The 23,678-nt window shown below is 45.1% G+C and overlaps 1 protein-coding gene across 1 annotated transcript; it reads right to left on the bottom strand.

The window, feature by feature from the left end:
- Positions 1-4,801: 4,801 nt before the first annotated feature.
- Positions 4,802-7,595, bottom strand: LOC127213241 (preferentially expressed antigen in melanoma-like protein 7). The gene is made up of 3 exons (XM_051173547.1): positions 7,309-7,595; positions 6,326-6,823; positions 4,802-5,366 (listed from the first exon to the last, which is right to left on the bottom strand). The coding sequence occupies exons 1-3, from the start codon at positions 7,593-7,595 to the stop codon at positions 4,802-4,804; spliced, it is 1,350 nt and encodes a 449-aa protein (XP_051029504.1).
- Between the last annotated feature and the right edge of the window lie 16,083 nt (positions 7,596-23,678).

The raw sequence follows: 23,678 nt of genomic DNA, 5'->3' as shown, positions 1-23,678 counted from the left end.
AACATGCCTAATAAGGTTTTGGAGAAAATAAAAATATGCATACTCAAAAATAAACAAATTAGCTGGGCGATGGTGGCACACACCTTTCATGCTAGCACTCAGGAGGCAGAGGCAGGCAGATCTCTGTGAGTTGGAGGCCAGCCTGGTCTACAGAGCTAGTTTTAAGACAGGCTCCAAAGCAATACAGAGAAACCTTGTCTCGAAAAAATAAAAATAAAAACAAAAAACATTATGTGAGATGAATTCAAAATTATGTTCACAGCGCAGTGGTAGCTTTTGACTTTAATTCTCTCACTGAAGAGGAAGAAACAGGCAGATCTTAATGAGTTTGAGGCAGCCTGGTCTTTACCAGCTATGGCTCCATAATGAGATTATGTCTCAAAAGATCATGCCAAATGCTAGGCTGTGGTAGTGTCTGCCTTTAATCCCAGTACTTGGGAGGCAGAAGCTGGAAGTTTTCAGTGAGTTCAAGGCCAGCCTGATCTACAAAGTGAGTTCCAGGAGAGCCAGGTATGTTACACAGAGAAACTGTTTTGAAAAATGCCAAAAACAAAAACAAACAAACAAACCAAAAAAAAAAAAAAAAAACCAAAAGCAACTCCCTAATAAACAATAAAACAACAATCCATATCAAAGAAACAAAATGTTTTCATTCAGAATCAAGACAGTTGTCTTCAATCAATTCATCAGTTCTCCCAAAGACACACAAGTCCCAACTTCCTGTGTCATCATGTGTCCATTGTGTCTGCATATGACTGAGTGACACAATGAGGGAAGTCACTGTTTAGAAGGGCTGATAAAAATATGTTGAACCTGGCTGGGCAGAGTGACTCTGGGCTTTGGGACCCTCTCAGGGCCTTTTCCAACTCTGAAATAGTAAGTAGTGCTCCTTTTCCTCCCAATTCTTCCTCCCAGCTCCACCTCCAAACCAAAAGCAGCCATCTGATCAGATGCTTGAGTTCTAACAGATGACATCCATTTTTTTCCCCCGTCAGTGTCTAGATGAACATTGTTCCTTTTGTGAAAAAAATTCAGAAAAGCCAAGAGTAGCCTGAATGTCTCTCACTTATTCATTGAATCATTCCCCAACAGTTTTATTTTTTAGTTTCTATATATGTACCTAGTTTTGGATTAATTTGGTGTCTATATGTGGTCACAGATCTCCAGGAGTTTAAACAGTGACTCTAGCCTCTAGGATTCTGAGATTTGCTATTGCCTTCTCTGAAATTTACTTTTGTTTACCTGCCTATTGATTTTGCATGTATAGTTTCAATGTAGGATTGGCTGTCCAGTTTTCAGGCTATCATTTAAAAGACAATGTAACTGAAGGTGACCTTGAACTTTAGGGTCCTCCCTTCTTTTCCTCCCAAAGGCAGGGATTGTAGGTATTTGCCACCATGAGTTATCTGTGTCAAAATATCCAATACCCTTTTCTAAAAGTGCCTTCCAGTCCTGCCCAGATTCCTGAGTGCCCACCTAACTCATCCTGCAGATGTCCTAGATAGTATGTGACCGACTACATCCAATGTGTCATTCAGAGGTGGAAGTTAGTAGAGATGGGGTGAAGGCAGGAGCTCATTCATGTCCAGCCCCATGAGCATTGATTGGGGGAGCTGACACTTCATCACAGTACCACAGTTTGGGAGGGGAGAGACCTGACTAGGATACATAAGAACAAGTTTCACAGATAATAATTACTTAATTTTCTGTCCTGGACTGGGCACAATTGGTTGAGGTAGAGACTCATGTCTCAGATGCAAGTCCTTGAGCCCAAGCTGGACCTGGAAGAGATGAAACAGACATGGGGGAGGACATGATTCGCTCTGAAGGGATTGAGCTCATGGCCGTGTTCCTACTTGAGTCACTCTATTATCCTGAAGAACCTTGGTATTGCCTGAAGGTAGGGGCCCGGCTTCAAGCTTGGCATGAAGATCCTGGTTGTTGTCCTTGTTTTCTCTCTACAGGTGAATTAGGCCAAATAAAAGGCCTCAGACTATACCTGACTACTTATGAGATCCACCAGTATTTTATGAATTTAGCAGAGTCACTGTATCTGGGGCAGGAATTAGAAGGAACAGCTGTAGCTGGGCGGTGGTGGCACATACCTTTAATTCCAGCACTCTGGAGGCAGAGTCAGGAGGATCTCTGTGAGTTTGAGACCAGCCTGATCCACAAGATCTAGTTCCAGGACAGCATACAAAGCTACAGAGAAACCCTGTCTTGAAAAACAAACTAAAGAAAAAAAGTTAAAAAAAAAAAAAAGAAGGAACAGCTGTTTTCTAGAAGTTCTTTGACCTTGAAGAACCCTTGTAGAAAACAGTGATTGTTTGGCTGAAGGGTCACTGCAGCCATCCCATGACTTTGGTCATACCCCTGGCATACCTGAAGCTCTTGTATTATTATGTATTACAAATTATACCTAACAAATTACTGGACTCCTGGGGTCATGTGATCTTCCGTAAGACATGTTAGATTTGGGACCTTGGTATGAGGAAATGCTTTGTGTAATAATAAATAAGCCTTTGTATGGCTGTTTTGGGTTGAGTCAATCAGAGACTGGGTCTTCTTGCTCCCAGATAGGCCTTAAAATTTCATCTCGGAGTGATGCCTTGTTTTCGAAAAGATTTATTAGAAAACCCTCACCTTAACAGTCATTCATTGAAATGGATGGGGAATGTATATCTATTTTGTTTGTTTGTTTTTCTGAGACAGTTTTATCTGTGTAGCTATGTAGCCTGTCCTGGTACTCCCTCTATAGATCAGGCTGGTCTCAAACTCAGAGATCCTCCTGCCACCTGAGTGTTCCAATCAAAAGTGTGTGCCACCAACACAGGCTAGATCTCAGAGTTTGAGGCTAGACTAGTGTACTTTCAGAATGGCTAGTTATGCAGAGAAATCATGTTTCAACATACAAACAAAATGTTGCCTCTTCCAGAATGACTCTAGTCTGTGTCAAGTTGACAGTAAAAATGAGCCAGCATAACAGTATTATAGAAGTGACAAGACTTATTTTAATTAAAGTTTGAATACAGGCATGGATTTTTCTATGACTGTGTAGCAGCTTTGTACAGGTACCCAAGGAGGCCAGAACATATGGATACTGGATCTGGAGATACACATTTTTGAACTTACCTGACCTGGGTTCTGGAAATTAAACTCAGGTCTCAATTCTCTAGGCCTCTTCTGTCTACATATTTTAAGTATTATTGTGTGTGTGTTTGCACCACATTTATACAGTGCCTGTGGAGGTCATAAGAGATGTCTGATCCCTTGGAACTGGAATTACAGAGGGTTGTGAGCCACTGCATGGTTCTCAGATGTCTCTCTAGCCCTCTTCTGTTGACATTTCTACTTTCGTTCAGATTGTAATAAGACATACATACAAGTGACACTGTATAGATTTTACAGGAATATATAGGGATATTTATACATGCACATATGTATATATGTGCATGTAATACCCACTAATGAAAAAGAGGTCTTGAGTTTGAACAACAGATATATGGCAGGGTATTTAAGAGATGGGGAGAAATGTGTAATTATATTATAATATAAAAAGAGAATATATAATCGGTGAAGGTCCTTCAGTTATGTTTTATGAAGCATCCTTGCCATTCCCTGATTGTGGAGGGTAGAGTCAATGTTGGGAGTCAGCCGTACCTTCTATTAAATGGGTATCCTGGATCAAACTCAGATTGCCAACGTTAGCCCCAGGTACCCTTTACACATTGAGCAATCTTGACTACCTGTATTTTTACAGCCCTAACAATAAAGAAAAAACAAAAACAAGAACAAAAGCTATGACACAATGTTCTTTATTGCTATCTCCTTATTCACATACAAGCAAAACCAATGACTAGGCTCAGACACTTATTAAAAACAAAACAAAACAAGACAGGCCAGTTATGATGGCCGGTAAGATTTTCTGAAGGAGGCAGAGGCAGGAGTATCACAACTTCCAGGCCAGCCTGAGCTACACATTGCCAGGTGTTGGTGGCACATGCCTCTAATCCCAGGACCTAGGAGGCAAATCTCTGAGATTGAGGGCATCCTGGACTACAGAGCTAGTTTCAGGACAGTCAAGGCTAGGTACACAAAGAAACCCTGTCATGCAAAACCAAAAAATAAAATAAAGACAGTCACAACTAGGAATTTATTATAGAGAACCTAGGGACTGGCAACACTTAAGGATGAGACATAGACCTTTGTTTTTGTCCTGAAGGTCTTAATGTGCAGGTAGCCAGACAGTTGGGAACCCTGAAGTATAGTGCCCCACAGTCAGGTGGCCTAACAAGCTGGAGTTGCTGGTATCTGTTAAAGACCCCCTTAATCTCTTTGTGTCAGGAAGAGGATGAGGAGTCTGTGGCAAGCCTGCTCATCCCCAATTCCTTTGCCTTCTGTCTTTTGTCCTGCTTAGGTCATATTTGATATCCCCACAGCCCCTTCTAGCCTGATTACCCTGGATTGCAGTCTGATGCCCATGCACCAAAACTTCCTACTTCAAATATTGGCTTTGCTTACTTTGATGCTTTACAATACCACGATGTGCAGAAGCAGAGAATATCCGGTTCTCAGGCTCTCACCATCATTTGGAATGCTGGAGAAAGGCCCTGCAGAGGCAATCCTGACAGGAGCTCCATTTGGAAATGGTGAACTCTCTCCACAAGACATGTTAACCTGACTGTCCCAGTGTGCTGCTCAGTGATGCCAGCTTCCTTGCTTTGTCCCCACCACACTGAATGATGTCCAAAACCACGTGTCCTGGGGTCCATGAATTCATGTCTTCTTGCCCAGAAGGCATTTAGGTTGAGCACTCACAAAGTGTGGTCTCCAGTTCATGGACATAACGCTTGCCACAATCATAGCAGGCTGTGCTCTTAAAGCAGAGTGACTTGAACTGCCTTATAGAGACTAGTGTGTTCCTGAGCTCATCACAACACTGGGAGAATTCCTCCACTTGGATATAACCAAACTCATCATAGACTTCCTTAGGAGCAGGGTAGAGCTCCTTGGTCAGCTGGCTTAGGTTGGCAGTATGGTACAGAAGGTCCTTCAGAGCATCGATGGAGAAGTCATTGTCAACGAAATTGATGGTGGTCAGCTGGGTGCATTGGCTCAGGACTGGGAGAAGGCCACGGAGGTCAGCATCCTTCATCCCACAGTCTTTTATTTTTAGGGCCTGCAGAGTGTGTGCAACACTCTCTAGGAAAATTTCAAGAGGCATGAAATCCACATTAGTTAAAATGAGGCCTCTCAAGTACAGATGTTTAAGCCCAGATTGACTCCATTGGGCAAAGGAATCCAAATCTGACTGTGAGAACTTGCACAGAGAGATGGTCAGGCACTCCAAGGGGGTCTTCAGGCACCTAAGGAGAGACCAAGGGATTAATTTGAAGCATACTGGTGGGTTTGTGGTAGAGGTAGAGGGGACCACATAGCCAGGGTGAGTGGGATCATGGGATTGCAATGAGCACAGTCAAGCCCTTTGGACTCCACTTACTCAGGCCACACCCCTTTCACCCTGGGGCATCATCTTCATGGTGGGACTGGCACATTCCACAGCTACCTTTCCCATTCTTCAGTGGTAAAGAGACACTCACAGTTGCTATGGCTAGAGGGCCCATAGGAAGGTGTTCCTAGCAGGTTTTTCTGGCCAGCCTGGTCGCAGAGCCGTGCCAGCAGCAAATGCTGTATTAGATATAAAGCTATTGACCTGTTACTAGTGTTTCTTATTGGCTAGCTCTGCCTTAAATGTTAACCCATTTCTATTAATCTAAGTGTTTCCATGTGGTCTTATCATACTGGAGAAAGGATCCTGAGTTTTCTCTCAAGTCCCCTGAAACCTCCTTGTCTCCTGGTCCTGCCTATCTTGCTTTCCTATTGGCCAACAGGGCTTTATTCATCAACCAATAAGAGAAACATAGTGACAAAATGATATCTCTCATCAGGAAGGAGAAAGATGGGGCCTACATGACCACATGACAGGTTGCCTCCTGAAGAATCATGACTCCCTGTCTCACGGTTCACTCCTCAGCCCTGACTCTGAACCTCAGTTTTTCTACTTCATTTCCACTTAGCCCACTCCTGCTTTCCACTAGATCTGACCCATCTACCATGGCAGCTCTGTCCATACAACCCAGCCCACTTCATTGTTCAGCTTTGTGAATGGTCACCTGGGCCCTTGAATTGGTTCATAGGGAATAAGGGCATCCTTACACATTCATTGTGAAATGCCATGGTCTGCAGAATCCAGGTGCCCACTACTCTCTCATATAGAAAGGAAAAGTTTGCTGTGGTAGCAGAAACTGCTCACCATCTTTCTCACCTGAGCAACTGTTTCATGTGGCCGTGGAGGAAATAGACGTCCTTTATGGTGAGATGCTGCAGACAGCTGAGATCGGAAAAGAGAGAAATGATCTTGGTGACATGCTGCTCCTCTGTATTGATGGCAGTCCTTCCTTGGAAGAGGCGTATGAGCAGCATTTTGTGAAGATTCCTCATCTTTCTGATGTAAGGGACAAACTTTGCCAGTGTGGAGAGACTCCATACTGTATTCAGTTCCAACTCCTCGATGAACTGTGGCTGTAACATTTTTAAGACACTCCTGACTTTGTGGAATGCCACTGTCCCAATCTTCAGCTTCACACAGCACACCTGCAGGGAAGCCTGTCTCTTCTCCACCCACTGCAACAACTGTGTCTGGTGTTCATCCTGGGGGAGCTGAAGTTCGGTCACGACCTCCAAACGATGCTTCAGTGTGGATGGAGAATGACCCTTCCATACGTGGACATTCCTCAAGTCAACCACTTGAAGCTTCTGCCCTCTGTAGATAAAAGAGAAATGACGGAAGGGAAGTTGGGACCCAAAACTGTTTTCTCCATCTCTGGAATCCCCTACTAACCCCCCCAACCCTGTCTTCTTCATGTCTGTGGTTTTCAGTGGTAGGTCTCCAACACAAAAGTACCTCAAGCTGGCCACACTGGAGCTCTTAGCCTGAGCTGTATCTGCAGGCCTGTCCTGTTTCCCTCCATTCGGTAGCTCTGGGTTCCTGTCAACTCCAATTACTGTTACCTGGCAGAGACTCGGGGACAGGGTCATTCTCCTTTGAGATGCTCCAAGAGGTATCTCTTACTTAACAGATACTTACTAAATTGACTCAACGGCTGCCAAGGCCTCTGTACCCTCCCCCCCCTCCCAGTATAGCAGAAAAAGTGTCTGACCCACCTTTGGCCCCATACTCACTGAGCCCAGATGTTCCTTCCATGTACCCCAGTGTGTGGCATTTGGCAGTATATGGTTATTACTTACCTGGGACAATACTTTCTCCTCAGCCATGTGTCTACTCCATCCAACATAGCCTGGTAGGTCTCCAAGGTGGGGTTATTCATGAGCATCCCAACAGGAAGGCAAGGGTAGGGCCACTCTGCCACCAGGACCTTAATCAAATCTGATTTTCTCTGAGTGTTGGCCTCCTTGAACAGTGGGGGAAAGAGATGAATTGGCAGGTCCTGCAGACTAGAGTTGGACAAGCTTTCATTCCTTATCAGGCTTTGCACTGCCAGCTGCAGGAGTGTGAGTGGGTCCTGGAAACTCATTCTGATGGATGTTAGGGAGATGATCCTGGCTGGGGAGAATTTAGGAGAAAACACATTGTCAGAGTCTTTCTTAGGAAGCTTTCTCCCCCTCACAGTGAACATCCGTCATCACTCTGGCCTTGATGGAGAGTTGAGTTTATTCACTGAAGTCATTTCACTCTGAATCCCATACCCTTTGGAAGGATGAATCCAGGAAGGAGAAATCTGAGCTCCATTGTTTCTGGCAAAAAGTATACTAAGCACCTTTTAGGAACAATGGAAATGTTATGTGCCCACCCTACCCATACTGATCCTGCCTGGCAATGACTGAGGAGAACCCCTGTGAAATGGGTCCTTGCTTTTAATTTTCAAAAATTTAGAGCCTGGTTTGGGGTGCCTAGCTATGTCATACTACTCTGTAGTACAGAGTGTACTGGGTATGTGTTTGGAGAGCTGGTGGGAGGTCATGTCTTTGTTGAGACAGGTTTTCACTCTGTTGTGTGTAGCTGGCTGTGCAGTCCAGGCTGAACTCCGCTCACCCTAAGGTCCTAGAATTGTACACTGGCTGACCATATTCCTTAGCATGTTGTCATTCAAGCAATTGCCTTTAAAGTCCTGCATGATGTCAGTGTGTTTGGCAAGAACCTAAAATTTCATTACTTTGGAGGCAGATGCAGGAGGATTCCATGCAATCTAGTTTATACTTTGAGTTTGAGGCCAGGCAAGTAATAGAGGTTTCAAAAACAATAATAACAAGCGCTCTACCACTGAGCTGTATTCAACTCAATCCTTTCCTTTATTTTATAGAGACACAATGTCACTCATGGGTGCGGGCTCTCCTAGAGCAGGGAATTGGTTTCCTCACATCTCTAGTACTAGGATCTCTGGCTTATTTTAATGTCAGCTTGAGGTGGGGACTTGTCAAATTGACCAGACAGAAGCCACTGTTTCCCAACAGGCACTGTCCGAAGAATCACTATATCTTGTGGCCCCTCTTAACAAAACCATCCCCAGGATTGTTTTCAACAGACTGATACAAGTCACTTCAACTGGCTGGGTGGTGGGGACACATGCCTTTACTTCCAACCTTGAGAGGCAAAGGCAGAGCAGCCTGGTTTACAGAGTGGGTTCTAGGACAGCCACGGCTAAACAGAGAAACCCTGCCTCAAATAAAAACAAAACAAAATAAATTTCTATTTCAATTAAAGCACAAAATTGCAACCCGTGAAGTATAATTCCTGGGATTAGGAACATACTAAACAACAATGAGACCATGAGGGCGGTGTTGTCACATTCCTTTAATCCCAGGTCTCAAAGGCAGAAGCAGGCAGATCTCAGTGAGTTCAAGGCCAGGCTGGTCTACAGAGTGAGATCCAGGATTGTTACACAGAGAAACCCTATCTGGAAAAAAAATAAGAGACCATAACTAAAACCAGCATAGCAGAGAGGCAGGTCCAGGGCTAGAAAGTCAGAAGTAGAAGACCAACCTGGGCTTTGGGAAATTGTGACTCAAAAGTCATGAAAGATCTGAACAACCTAAAACTTAAAGCATAAATTATGGTCTATCAGTCATTTCATATTTAAAAAAAAAAAAAAAAAAACATCTTCAGGGCCTTGATTGGTGGAATTGATCCCTGCACTGGGGAGGCTGGCGGATCTCTGAGTTCGAGGACAGCCTGGTCTACAAGAACTAGTTCCAACACAGCCTTCTAAGCCACAGAGAAATTGTGCCTCAAAACAAGCAAACAAACCAATCCAAAAACAAACAAACAAACAAAACATTTAAGCAGGTGTAGGTGGCACACGCCTTTGATACCAGCACTCAGGAGGCAGAGGTAGGCTTGTCTCTGTGAGTTCAAGGACAGCCTGGTCTAGAGCTAGTTCCAGGACAGGCTCCAAAAGAATAGAGAAACCCTGTCTCAAAAAACACCTAAATCATTGGCAGTGGTGGTGATCACCTTTTATCCCAGCACTAAGAGGCAAATGTAGGTAGATTTCTGAGTTCACAGCAAGCCTAGTCTACAGTAGGTGTTCCAGGACAGCCAGGGCAACAGAGAAACTGTCTAAAAATCAAGTAAACTAGAAGCATAACTACACCAAGACTAGCATGAAAATAAAGAAGAAGAAGCTGGGGGGTAATTTTAAAGTCATTTTACTTCAATTTAAAAAAAATCTTGACTTTGGTGTTTGGCTATTGGGACTGCATGTATGTATATGCAACATTCCCATAAAGTATCCAGATCATCAGAGGGCTTTAGGTGACTTACAAATGTCTGTGATCTGTGATGTTGGTCCTGGGATTGGACAGCCAGAGTGGTGTCTCATCTGCTTTGCCATCTCTCCAGTCCCTAAAGAGCATTTTAAAGCCCAGGTCATAATACAGAGGTGAGTGTTTTCCTAGAATGCAAGGGGGTCTGGGTTCTAGTCCAGCACTAGATTAAACTGGAAAACACTAGAAGCCAAACACAAGACCAGCACTTTAGATGAAAACACACTCAAGGTCATCCTGGGCTCCATGAGATTATGTCTCAAAAATGAAACTTTCAGAACATTCCACCTCTCATGAGGAAGATTACCAGTTCAAAGTCAGCCTAAGTTACAGAGAATTCATGACCTAATAAAATTCTATCATAAAGCCAGGCGATGGTGGTGCATGCCTTTGATCCCAGCATTCAAGAGGCAGGAGCAGGCAGTTCTAACACAGCTAGTTCCAGGACAGGTTCCAAAGCAACCAAAGCAATACAGAGAAACCTTGTCTCAAAAACAAACAAACAAAATCTATCACATATAAAATTCCTGTAGCCCTGGCTGTCCTGGAACTAGCTCTGAAGAGCAGGCTGACCTCAAACTCATGAAGATCCTCCTGACTCTGCCAATATGATGGGATTAAAGGCACCTGTCCCTACCACCAACTAGAAGCACATTTTATTCCATGATCATAATTGGGAAGTGGAAGCAGCAAGATAGTTCAAGGTCATCCTGTGTCACTTATCTCTAGGCCAATATATTCTGTATTGTTACCTTGTCTCCAAAAACTAAGAGGAGTTTGAAAATACATTTAGGGTTTTGAGCTCCACACTCAGGAGGATCAGCCAGTGAATTCCTGAAGGTTCGAGTCTAACATGCACTAACGAAACAGACTATTTCAAAAAGCAAAGCAGAAATGAAGACACGGATTATCTCCCAACAGGAATCCCAGAAGTAAGGAGGCTGAAGCAGAAGCCATGCCTGGGATTCAAACGTTCAAGGTTTACAGAGTGAGGCCTTGTCTCAAAAGAACGATATGCAAGATAATTACTTGATATGAACCAGAACATGGTTGACCATGGAGGCCATTCCAGCACTCAGGAGGCTGAGACAGGAAGATCTAGAGACCCAAATCAGTGCAGCAGCCTGGCCAGGACGAAGAGAGTCTGTGCAGCACAGTGAGGCTGTCTCAACAGCCGGAACTAAACCAAGCAAACATAGGGAACACCTGAGAAGAAAGCACACCGGGGTTTTGAGGCCCAGTGTCTTCTGTCTGTCCATGAAGAGACAGTTTTCCGGATACCCTGTGCTGTCTTGTGTCTAAAATGTCTCCGAAGCAGTCCGGGAGTCCTGAGGGAGGTAAAGGACTCACCTGACCTGGACACGGGTGACAGGCCACAGAGCTCTGAGGGTCTTCTCTGGCTCCTATGACACTTTCAAAGAACTTTCTCCTCTTACCCCTTAGCAGCTGCACCACCAACAAAAGCTGCCACCTGATTGGATGATTTCGCTCCACCCATTTAATCTTTTATGGAGCTTCTTTCTCCATGCACTTAGAACCAAAGCTCCCAGGGGGAAGGAAGAGAGAATTTAGAACCTAGGATGAATCTCAGGAGTCCATGCATGGATTCACTTCACAATGGTATGAGTTCATGTAGTTTTCAAAATTCATTTATTTACTTATTTATTGCACTTGGCTCTTGAATTACTTCTGGGAAGGACTCTTACTTTGCAAATGACCTTGTTTTGGAATCTCTACAATCCTCCTGCTTCATCCTTCCTTCAGCTGGCTGAAGTTTGTTTTTATGTTCCCCACATTGTTCTGAGTATGAGTCAGCGTGAAATTTATCTGTAACTGATAATAGACAAAAAGTAAGACAATAAGGTGAAGTTCTTATTGTCATAGGTGAGTGTGTTCTGGAGTTCAAGGCTGAGCTGCTCTCTGTCAGGAATTTACTGTGGCAGGTCTGAGAGACCAGGGTGGGAGGCTGGGGAAGGAAGAATTCAAAGGCCATCCTCAGCTACCCAGCAAGTCTTGGAACAACCAGAGCTAATGGAAATTGTCTTCTAAAAACAACAATGGCTTGAGGGAGAGGCCAGCCTTAGTTCCCCAGGGGGCAATGGTGTTAGATAAAGATCAGACTGCAAACTGGATAGAAAGGAGGAAATTGACCTTGGGGGGGGGGGGCAGGGTGTGGTGGCCACACCTTTAATCACAGCACCCAGGAGACCTAAGTTGAAGGATCCCTGTGTCTTGATTCCAGCCAGGTGGACAAAGGGAACTTTATGGTGAGACTGTCTGAAAATTAAAAATGCAAAAAGAAAACAAAAAACATTTTTTCCCCCCAAAAGCTGGGTGTTGGTTGGGAATGCCTTTGATCCCAGCACTTGGGAGGCAGAGGCAGGCAGATTTCTGTGATTTGGAGGGCAGCCTGGTCTACAAGAGCTAGTTCCAGGACAGGCTCCAAAGCAATACAGAGAAACCCTGTCTTAAAAACAAACAAACCCAAACAACAACAACAACAAAAACATTTTTTTTATTTAACAAGGGAGCTGGATAGTGAAAGGACATCACTGGCAATGGTGTTTGGGCCCAACCTGTACTATATAACTTCAGTTACAGGGACCCCATGCCTGAGAGAGAGAGAGAGAGAGAGAGAGAGAGAGAGAGAGAGAGAGAGAGAGAGAGAGAGAGAGAGAGAGAGACGCCCCTGGACATTCTACACCTCTACATGTGTTCCCCACAAATCTTCCGAAATAGAAATTAATGTCTGCAAAAATATGTGGAAGTTGGTCAAAATGCTGGCACAAGCTTGTCCCAGAAATAGGGAGGCTGAAGAAGCATGCTATCAGAGTGAGTCTAGCCTAAACTACAGAATGAAAGTTATCTCAGGAAACCAGTGAACAGTGGGAGCTGGGACTCAGGACAGAGAGTATCTGCACATCCGATCAGGATCTCCATGAAGTCAGTGTAGAACATCCCAGCCTGGACAGATGAGATCCCCAACCACCCCACCCCACTCACCCAGCCCTCACCACACCAATACTCAAATAGAATGAATAAGTTTAAAAATACCGAAATCCTGTGCTAAATAAAATGCCATTGTGGTTATATGCTGACTCCGATAAAACATCACTGTTGTGCAAGATGCTTCAAAATCTAAACATGTATTTATTTTTTGGTTTTTCCAGACAGGGTTTCTCTGTGAAACAGTCCTGGCTGTCCTGGAACTCACTGTGTAGATCAGACTGGACTCAAATTCACAGAAATCCTTCTGCCTCTGTCTCCCCAGTTCTAGGATTAAAGGCATGCCCCACCACTGCCTGGCCAAAACTTGTGCTTTTAACGGAAGTCAAACTGAGAAATGTGGTGATTCCCAGGATAGGAACACTTCAAGCACAATCTCTTTACAAAGAGCTCTCATTGACATTTGATATAATTATATCACATCAAAACTGGCTGAGCCCAAGAAGAGGAATAAGGATATGCCATGAGCACTCATCATTCTTTTAAAACATATTTTTTTCTTGGTATTTTTTTTTTCTTCTTTTCCCAGACAGTGTCTCATTGTGTGGTTTTGGAGCCTGTCCTAGAACTCTAGAACTCGCCCTGTAGACCAGGCTGACCTCAAACTAACAGAGATCTGTCTGCCTCTGCCTCCCTTGTGCTGGGATTGAAGCCATGCACCACCAGCACCTGGCTTCTAATTTCTTAAAATGCAGCTTTGTTTACTTGAGACCTAGTGGATACACCCAAAATTCACTCCAGCACCCAAGGCTCAGGAAGAATTGCAGAAAATGGGGCAAAAGGGCTGTGAGATTCTGAGGATCAGGAAGTTAACTGTGAGACCGTGTCTCCTGGAAATGTCCGAAGTTACGCCATTAATTCCCACAAACATGGCTACCTAAAGATGAGCTGAGGAAGGACAGTAGACATGACAAAGTCCCCATAGGAATAACCAGAAGCCCCAACTCTAAAGAAAGCAGTGCGGAATACTGAGAATGGAGAATTAGTCTTCCCTAGGTAAGGGCACACCAACTGGTTATTCACTATAACATGGTCAGCCTGGCATTCGAACGTATGAGGAGTATGCTGATGGAGCCGGTTATATTTCAGAATTACTATGTACACACATTTACATATGTGCATGCAACAGCAATTAATGAACAAAGAGGCCATGAATTTGAAATAGAGCCAGGAGGGGACATGGGAGGAGGTTTAGGTGGACACCATTTTCACGAAATGCCAACACTTTTTTCCTTAAGGAGCATCAGGGTTACATCAGATGTCAGATCTGTCTTATAAAAATCTTTAGTTTTACATTTTAAAATATTTAGTTTCAGCTTGAGAGGTGGCTCAGAAGAGCACTGACTGTTCTTCCAGAGGACCTGAGTTCGAGTCCCAGCAGCCACATGTTGGCTCACAGCCATCTATAAGGAGATCTGGTGCCCTCTTCTGGTGAGCAGGCATGCAGGGAGGCAGAATGCTGTATACATAATTAATAAATGAATGAATGTTAAAAAACTGTCTAGTTTTGGTCGTGTGTGTGTGTGTGTGTGTGTGTGTGTGTGTGTGTGCCTCCATGTATGCCTGAGCACCACACATATGCAAGGCCAGTGTCAGATAAACCTGGGACTGAGTGGAATTACAGGTGGTTGTGAGACACCATGTGGGTGCTGGTGCTGACCCTGGGTCCTCTGCAAGGGCAGCCAGTGATCTTACTCATGCAGCCTTCTCTCCAGAGCTCCCCTTTTCCTGATATGAGAAGGTGTCTGGTGCTTCCTAGGCTACCTCAAGTTCACTGTGCTGTGAAAGAGGATCTCAAACTTTTGATCCTCCTGCCTCAGGTTTGAGAGCTGGGATTCTCCCTACACTCAGTTTATACAGTGTTTTCTGCTGCAAGTCACACCCAGAGATCCTGCATGTTAGGCCAGTAGTCTACCATGGGAGCTACAAACTGCCCTAAATGTTTGTTTTCCTTATGCAGTAAAATCTCATGTATTCAGGCTGTCCTCCAAGTCCTTATGCATCTGAAGGTGTCCCCAGACTCCCAATCCTTCTGCCTTTAGCTTCTGGAAGCTGAGACTTCAGGCATTGCTCACCACAACCAACCCCCAATTTATCTTATTCAAGGACAGGGACCTGGGAAAACCAGATGAAGCTGTTATCATGACATCTTTCAAGCATTTTCTATTTGATGGTATCACATCTTTAATAATCAAACCCTGAAGCTAGAGAAATTGATCACTCAATAGCTAAGGGCACTAATTGATCTTCTAGGGAGGTGGGGGAGGGCAAGTTCAGTTCTCAACATTCAGAGTGAAGACCCACAACCTTCTGTAACTCCATCTCCAGGGATCTTACAATCTCTTCTGGCCTCTGCTGGCACCTACACTCAATGCACACCCCTTTACGTTCAGATACACACAGGTACAAAATTTAAAACTAAAATGAATCTTAAAGAATTAAGAAAACATAGATAGGCATTAATGGCACATGCTTTTAATCCTAGACCACAAGAAGCAGAAGTAGCCAGATCTCTGTGAATTTGAGGCTAACCTGGTCAATGGATGGAGATCCAGGACAACCATGGCTGTTATACCAAGAAACCCAGTCTTAACCTCCTCTCCAGTCTTAATTTTTATTTTGTTTTAGTAATATCAGGGCTTTCATCCCAGGTGTCTGGAGATGGAGTCACACAATGGTGAGTGAGTATCCATATGAACTCTGTGAATGGAATGAAGATCCTTTGGAAAAGTAGTCAGTGTTCACAACTACTGAAAACGGAACACTCAATAATGATTTAGCTTTGTTTTCTTTTGTCTTTCTGGATGTGGTCACACTGTGTAGATCTGAAGTTTTGTGGAATTCAGAGTTTAGCCGGGAGCGTGTAGTGGCTCTCCAGACATCTGAAGTAGAATTGCTGAAGCCCCAGGCATTCTGATGCCCAGGACATGGTGAATTCATGATTTCGGTTACATGGTACTGAGGACAGCACCAAAGGCTTCCGGTGTGCTAGGCAGAAACTTTTCTACCAGGCTTGGTACTGCACACCTTTAATCCCAACATGCATTGGGCACAGTAGGTAAATCTCCAGGTGTCCAAGCCCATCTTGTCTGTGTGAGTCCCAGCTTGGACCGAGTGTGTTCACAGTCCCCATGTCTCATAAACAAACAAACACCTCCTACATAGGAAAACAAACAAACAAAACAGAGCTTCCACTTCCTCAGAGAGACAGCCACAAAGTTCACTTTTTCTTCTTAGCATCCTTCACCCAGCAAAACAGACTGGACTCTTCTCTCATCTGGTGGAAAGAGGTAAAGGTTCCTTCAGCCACTGCTGCATGCCACACCCGGAGCCCGCTGTAAGATGTGCTTTTTTATTTTTTATCTTTTGGGTTTTCCTTTTCATTTTATGTGCACTTTTGTCTGTGTGAGGTGTCAGATTCCTTGGAATTGGAGTTACAAACACCTGTGAGCTGCCATGTGGGTGCTGGGAATTGAACCTAGATCATCTGTAAGAATACCAATGCTCTTGACCACTGAGCCATCTCTGCAGAGCGTCATATAGGCTCTTACTGGCCTAAGGTTTGTGGTGGTCTTCATTCAGAAGCTGCTCTTTTGCTTTTTCATGCCAATCTCACTAAGACAGGCTCCTAGGTGATCCATACTTGCCTGAATCTTGATATCCTGGCCCAGCTGGCTTTAAATACTTGATCCTGTTCCTTCAATCATAAAATCCAGATTCATCTCAAATACATATTTCAACTTATGCTGTTTTGTTTTTGTTTGTTTCTTCAGACAGGGTTTCTGTGTGTAGCTTTTTAGCCTGTCCTGGAACTTGCTTCTTGGACCAGGCTGGCCTGGAACACACAGAAAACCACATGCCCCTGCCTCCCGAGGGCTGGGATTAAAGGCCTGTGCCACCACCCATGCACATTATAAGTTTTTATTTTCTTTCTGTACTTCACTCAAACAAATTGTTAATTGTTTAAATCTGGAGAGAGACAAGAATGTTCTGAGTGCCTCCTTGAGCTACTGTTATCCTGGGATATTGATTGGCTAAGGATGGACTGTGTTCCTTTCAGGGGGTCATACATTATCACATTTCTAGTCCCAAAGGATGAGGGATCAAAGTACCAAATCACCACCCTGATCATCCACATGGGGTCCGAGTCACAGGGTGCTTTTCTTTTGGATCTCACTGTGTAGACCAGGCAGGCCTCCACAGTGCTAGGTTGAAGGCACTTGCCAATATACCTGGCTTTAGAAGATGGCTCTCCAGGGTCAGTTTTCTCCTTCCACAGGAATATCTGGGCATCATAGTAAGGTCTTTGGTCTTATGTGGAAAACTCTCACCCACTGAGCCATCCCAGCATTCCACAAACTCACTTTTCTGTCTAAGACCAAGAGCTGACAAAGCCTGTCCCAGCCACCACTCTGGATGCTGTGGCCACAGGTTAACACTCTCCAGTCAATGCTAATAGAATTCCCCTGGGCCATTAATGTGCTCCTGGATTTGCCACATCCCTAACAACACTCATCACTTAAAGATGGCACATTTGATGCCATCAGTTCTGTGGACCATCTGGTCCTCCATGTGGATGGATGAGGCTGGTGGAGATGGAGAAACATGAGCTCTCTGTTCCTGGCACTAGAGGGCAGTGTTGCTTAGGGGACCTGGGACTCAAATGGTCCTTAGCAGTCAGAGTCTCACTGAAGTCATCCACAGTGATGGAGGCTGTGCTCACTTGCTGGTTTCAGTATCCTACCATCAGTTCCAAATGTGCTAACTCAGTGACCCCAAAGGAAGTGGCTCCATCTTCAGCCTATATCGAGGGATGACTGTTGCCCAGGTGACACAGTGAACATTCTTCTGTACTCTCTAGCTTAAAACTATTGACAATTTGTTAGGGCGAGAGACGGAAAACTGAAAATAAAAACATTAATATTTGGATCTGAGATGAGTGTGGTTGTTTAGACTCTTAAGGTGAAGGCAACCGGATCTGTTGTTGAGTATGAGCTGACGCAGAATTGGAAGGTCCAGGCAAGTGTGTGTTACATGCAAACCTGTCTTAGTGAGAAGGGCGTGAAAGGGCAGGACAGCAGGTTCAGGAAGAAGACTTCTAGAGAGTCCTTGGCCATTCTGAGGGAGGGGCTTCCCGGTGCATAGCATTGGTCATGGAGTATGCATCGATAGGGGAAGAATCCTTGCCTCTTGCTACAGACAAGAGAAGGGTGTCTAATCTGTATAGCAGGTGAAGGATACTAGGAAGAGAGAGAAAACATCATGGTTGTCCATCTGAGGAAGTATGCTTTTGTCTTCTGTAGTTGTATCAATAGGGACTTCCTATATTTCCCTGGTTTTCCTGGAACTCATCATGTAGAGCAGGGTTACTTGGAACAGGTGGAGATCTACGTACTATGCTTGTTGAGTGCTGGGATTAACAGTGTGCACTGCCATGCATGGGATTTGAGCTCCTGCCGAGCATGCGAGAAGGTCTGGATGCAGTTCTTCTGCATCGTAAAACACACAAGGGTTTAAGGATGGAAGGAAGGATCCCTATAGGAAGACAAGCTGGTGCCTGAGATATTGAATAAGAACAGTGTGTGTGATCGATATGTAAAATAAATAAATAAAAAAAGAACAGTGTGTGTGCTGGGGGCGTCCTCTACATTCTGAGATAGTATTAGGTGTGGCAGTTGCAGAAGATGATGGAGTAACGATGCGGGCATTATGCTGGCCTGCCCATGTCTGCTGGCAGAATGCAGTCAGGCAGTAGCCTGGTCAGCCCAGGGCTCTATGGCTGCATAGTCTGCATGCAGTGTAAAAGGCTCCTTTAAAAGAAAGACCTCCACAGGGGGTGGTGGCCCATAACTTTAATCCAAACACTTAGGAGGCAGAGGCAGGGGGAACTCTGTGAGTTTGAGATTACCCTGGCCTTTACAAGAGCAAGTTAAAGGACAGGCTCCAAAGTTACACAGAGAAACCCTGTCTCAAAAAACAAACAAACAAACAAACAAACACAGAAAACAAACAAAAGAAACACCTGTACCCAGTTATGGTTTCTTTCTGCTTCCTCTTTCTCAGTCTCGCCATCTGTCTTTCCCGCTGTTCTCCTGGGGCAGACAGGACTTTTCCTGTCTCCCTTTTCTCTTCTGTCCTGTCTCACTGTCTCTGTGCCTCTTCCTCCTTCCCTCCCTCCCTCCCTCCCTCCCTCCCTCCCTCCCTCCCTTCCTTTCTCCCTTTTGGTTTTTTGATACAGGGTTTCTCTGTGTAACAGCCGTAGTTGTCCTGGAACTTGCTCTGTAGACCAGGCTGACCTCAAACTCACAGCAATCCCCCTGCCTCTGCCTCTCCAGTGCTGGGATTAGAGGTGAGTGCCGCCACCACCCGGCTCCCCTCACTGCATTTCTAATAAAACTTCTCACTAAGCTCTGCCTGCCTGGCATGTCTGTCCCTTTGCCTTGCTCGCCTTCATCTTCCATGGAGTCTGCCAAGGTCCCCATGCGCTTTATCACAACAGATGCTGCAAAGTGCACCAGGGTTTCGAGATGCAGACATGTAGTTGGCCTTAGGGAGGCTGAGGCACAAACATCTAGAACTCAGCAGTGGCCCGGGCTCCATGGTGAGATCCAGTATCAAAAATCAAAAGAGAAGGACACAAATAGAAGTTTCTCAGATCCAACAAAGTCAGAGACTATGTGGGTCATTTCAAACTCATTTTCTTATAGGGTGGTAGCAGGAGGAGTGAACATTGGAATCTATAGTTGAAGACTGGGAATGTGGCCGAGTAGGGTAAAGGCTTATTTAACACACAGCGGGCCTTGGTTGGATCCCCAGAAATGTATGAACCAGCCTGAGTGGTGTACAACTGCCTTTTCTGGTTTTTTTTTTTTTTTTTTTTTTTTTTTTTCTCCAGGCAGGGTTTCTCTGTGGAGCACTGGCTGTCTTGAACTCACTCAGATGACCAGGCTATCCCCCAACTCAGAGATCTGCCTGCCTGTGCTCCAGAGTGGTGGGATTAAAGGGGCATGCACCAGCACTGCCTGGCTGTGACTTTTATTTCTAACGCTTGGCAAGTAAGGCCATTCTGGTCAACAGAAGACCTCACCTCACCTCAACAAAACACAAACACTCAAAATTCCCGGTTTGCAATGCCATATTCAGGATGTAATCTCACAAAGTTGTAAAGGAATTCTTCGTTCTGGTTTTCCCTTTTGGTCTTTGTTTCTTCGTTCCTTTTCTCTACAGGCACACCTCTGTTTCTTTAGGGAGCACATGTGGTTTGGAAATGGAAGTCAGGACCTTGTTCATGCCAGGTGAGTGTTCTACTCATGTTGTTCTGAACTACACCATCACCCAGGCAGGATTCATCTCACCCATTTCAATTCACCAAACCTCATATTGTTGGGATACAGTCTTCCAGGACAACCAGATTTAAGGAACGCTTAGGAAAACTCCACAGACCAGACACATGTGGCAAAGCACAGGAACTGTAGCAACCCAGCCTCATTCCAGCCTTTTCTTGCTGTTTTGAGGCTTGCTCTAGTCATGATGTCCAGATTGGTCAGTACCTGAAGGCAACACACACACACACACACACACACACACACACACACACACACACACGCACGCACGCACGCACGCATGCGCACACACACACATGCACACACACATGCACATGCACACACACATGCACACACACATGCACACACATGCACACACATGCGCACACACACACACATGCACACACACACGTGCACACACACACACACACACACACACCACTCATATGAATTGGTCTTTTGAGACTCAGTTTCTCTGTGTAGCCCTGAAACTCATTCTGTAGGTCAGGCTGGGTTTGAACTCAGATGTCTGGTATTAAAGGCATGAGCCACCAATGCCCAGCTATTTTTGTACTTCTAAAGCCTTACAATTATCCAGACATGGTGGAAAATGCCCTTCATCCCAGTACTCCAAAGTAAGAGGAGTGTACTCCAGGCAGACGGGACAGGCTTTAGGATTCCTTGGTCTAGGAGGCATCAGATGTGTATTGTGATCCCTTGTTTGGCCTCTAAAGGCATAGGGTACTGGCGTACATTCTCAGGATTTTCCAGCTTTTAATTCCACAAGAATTGGAGGCTCGTATTTTGCCAGCCCCATTCCCTCTATCTCTGCCCAGGCACTCAGACATTATTTGGTGTAGTTTCTTTTGCTTAGTATGATATAGCCTATATTCCTGAGAGTCAGGTGGTCAGAAGAACTCCTATTGGAGTTCATCTGCATGCCTGAGCTTGGCCCTGTGGTCTGAAAATATAATCTGGGCTTTTATTTTGGACAGGAGGTCACATCTCAAAAGTGGGTATGGGCTTTCAGGTATGATGGGTTACCTGTCCGGTCCCTAAGTTTACCGATCTTCGGGTAGTCCATTGATAAGGTTTGGTGCCTGTGACCCCTGTGCCCAAGTGGTTCTATATGTCATCAGACCATTTGCTTTTAAAAGGACAGAATTTTCTGCCCCAGTGAATACTATAAAATCAACTTTCCTCCCCTCCACTTCAAGGGTTACCCTGGGCTCAGGGAGGGGAGCTGAGCCCGTCCCTCTAATCACTGTCACCCCCTTAGAGGAGGGATGGGAAGACTTCAGCTACCTGTTTCTGTTGTTTTTTTCTTAGGGCAGCCTCTTATCCATTTTTCTTCCTCTTTACAGTAAGCACACTGATGTTTTTTTTCCTACCTCTGGTCCCCATCACTTTCTGGATCTTGCTAGAAAGGCGTCTTCTCTAGATAGCTTTCCCACACCAGTAGCCAGGAGGATCTCTTTTGGTTCTGTTGGGTGATGAGCTTGCTGCTGTTCTAGGACTTTGGTTGGGTTCTTCTCCTTTTTTGAATTCCCTGTCATCTGCACTCTCTATCTTATCATAAAGCTTTCCCTCCACTGCCGTTAACCCCTAAGGCATTTTTCTCCTAGGCTTTCTGTGGACTATAGCTTTCTCTTGATTTCTGGTGCTGCCTGATCGATAGAGGTGAACATCACGGTTGTCTCAGACTCCCCGGCCTCAGGATCGCAGGGGGATGTACCTGCAGAAAGCTTCTTGTAGGCTTTCTAGGTATCTGCTGGGCTTTCTTCTGGCCCCCGTCTGACATCATAGACCTTAGACATATTTTATTGGCTGGCTTTCTAGCCCCAGCCTTGAGACCTGCTAGCAGAGCCTGGTGTAGACCAGGAGACACTCCTTACCTTGTCCAGTATTATAATCCCAATTTTGTCAAATAGTTGGAAAGCTGGCATCTACAATCTCAGGATCAGCTATAAGGCCTCTCTAGGATCCTGTTTCTTTCCTCAGTAGTAAAAAGAATCTTAAGGAGTTGCTGGCAATCATCCCAGGTGGGCTGGTGAGTGAAAAGAACAGTCTCTAGGAGGTTAATTATGGATGGAGGGTTGTCTGAAAAGGGGGCATTTGGAGAGCACCAGTTATATAAATCACTAGTGGCAAATGGCCAGTAGTGGAAAGGTTGGTGCCCTGCTTCATCTGGTTGCCCTATGGGGTAGAGAGGGCTTCTGTCTATGGGAACACTGCTCTGCAGTTGTGGGTAGTCTACACTGGCTCTCCCTGGTCCCCGATTGGAAGTTCAGCCAGCTCTATCAGTTCAGCTCTCTGTGGTGGCTCCTGTGGGATAAGAGAATGGTAAGGAGGGGGTGTAAAATTATCAAACTCATTTGTTTCTCCTTGGAGAATTGGTGGCTTGGTGCCGGCATCTCAGGGAGTTCTGAGCATGATCACCATGACCTTTGGGGCAGAGGGTGTATGGTGAGAGAGAAAAAGACTTAACCTATGGAAGTGAGTTCTCTATGAGGCCCTGCCATGTGACTATGTATGGTATCTGGTCCATGAGCCCTGAGCATGGTCAGAAGACTGTCTCTTCCACTCTGCTAATGAGGTCCAGATGAAAGGACCCCTCTGGAGGCCAGCCTACATTGAAAGTAGGCCATTCTGAAGTACAAAAAATATCTCATTCACCCTTATGGACATTAACGTTATTGTGGTTAGCTATTGTTTTCATGTCCTTCCAGCGAGCCAAGCAGAGATCTAAAGAAGGGGTCTGTCCTATGGTAATTTTCATCTGGGGTAGCATCTCTAGGGGAGAGGCAACAGAAAAATACACCACACAAACGGTACAGTTAGCAGAGGGCCCAACACAGAGACTTTCCCTTCACCAGGTTCTCTCGGATTCAGGTGGTCTGACATACAGTATTTGATGGGAGGTGGTCTTCACAATAGGGTGGCTCAGTACCCGTCCGTGTTTCACCCTCAGATAACAGGTTGATCCAACCTTCAGCTGGATCCCTGCCCAGATGAGAATTTGAGGTGCCCCAGATTTCTCCAGGTCTGACCCCTTTAGTGTGTTCACTGAGGTGCTATTGACCTGTTCACACAGATTTAGATGTCCACTGCTGGACCACAGGCAAAAAAAGAGAAATTTTTTATCCAGACAGTCAAACAGACTAACAGACAGACATAGAACACTCACCCGACTGGCCAGGAGCTCAACCTTTTGGGGTCTGGGGTCTTGGGAGGCTGGGGAAATCCCGGACAAGCCCCCAAATGTTGTGCCTACTGGGAAACCCCTCAACCTCCAAGAAAATGGCTCCCGACTGCAAAAGCAAAAGGTTTTTATTGCTAAGAATCAAACTGGCTGGGATCTCACTCTATTGGAAGAGCAAACCCTTACAACTGTGAAGGGTTTTTAAAGGGGAAAGGGAAAGGGAGGCTTGAGACCATTAGTCTCAGTTCCTAAGGTTTCTAGGGTTACAGAGATTTCACAGAGTACAAAGTTTCCTTATAAGGTCA

The sequence above is a fragment of the Phodopus roborovskii genome, unplaced genomic scaffold (genome assembly GCF_943737965.1).
Source record: "Phodopus roborovskii unplaced genomic scaffold, PHOROB, whole genome shotgun sequence".
NCBI classification, from domain to species: Eukaryota; Metazoa; Chordata; class Mammalia; order Rodentia; family Cricetidae; genus Phodopus; species Phodopus roborovskii.
The sequence above is the reverse complement of the archived record's forward strand: the minus strand, read 5'-3'. Positions and strand labels throughout refer to the sequence as shown.

What these genes read in the sequence shown, in the direction of transcription:
- LOC127213241 (XM_051173547.1), bottom strand. Translation starts at nt 7,595, where the DNA reads ATGAGTTTCCAGGACCCACTCACACTCCTGCAGCTGGCAGTGCAAAGC. An exon ending in AGGAGAAAGTATTGTCCCAG is followed by an intron (nt 6,824 to 7,308) that starts GTAAGTAATAAC and finishes TTTTATCTACAG; the next exon opens with AGGGCAGAAGCTTCAAGTGG. An exon ending in CACATGAAACAGTTGCTCAG is followed by an intron (nt 5,367 to 6,325) that starts GTGAGAAAGATG and finishes GTCTCTCCTTAG; the next exon opens with GTGCCTGAAGACCCCCTTGG.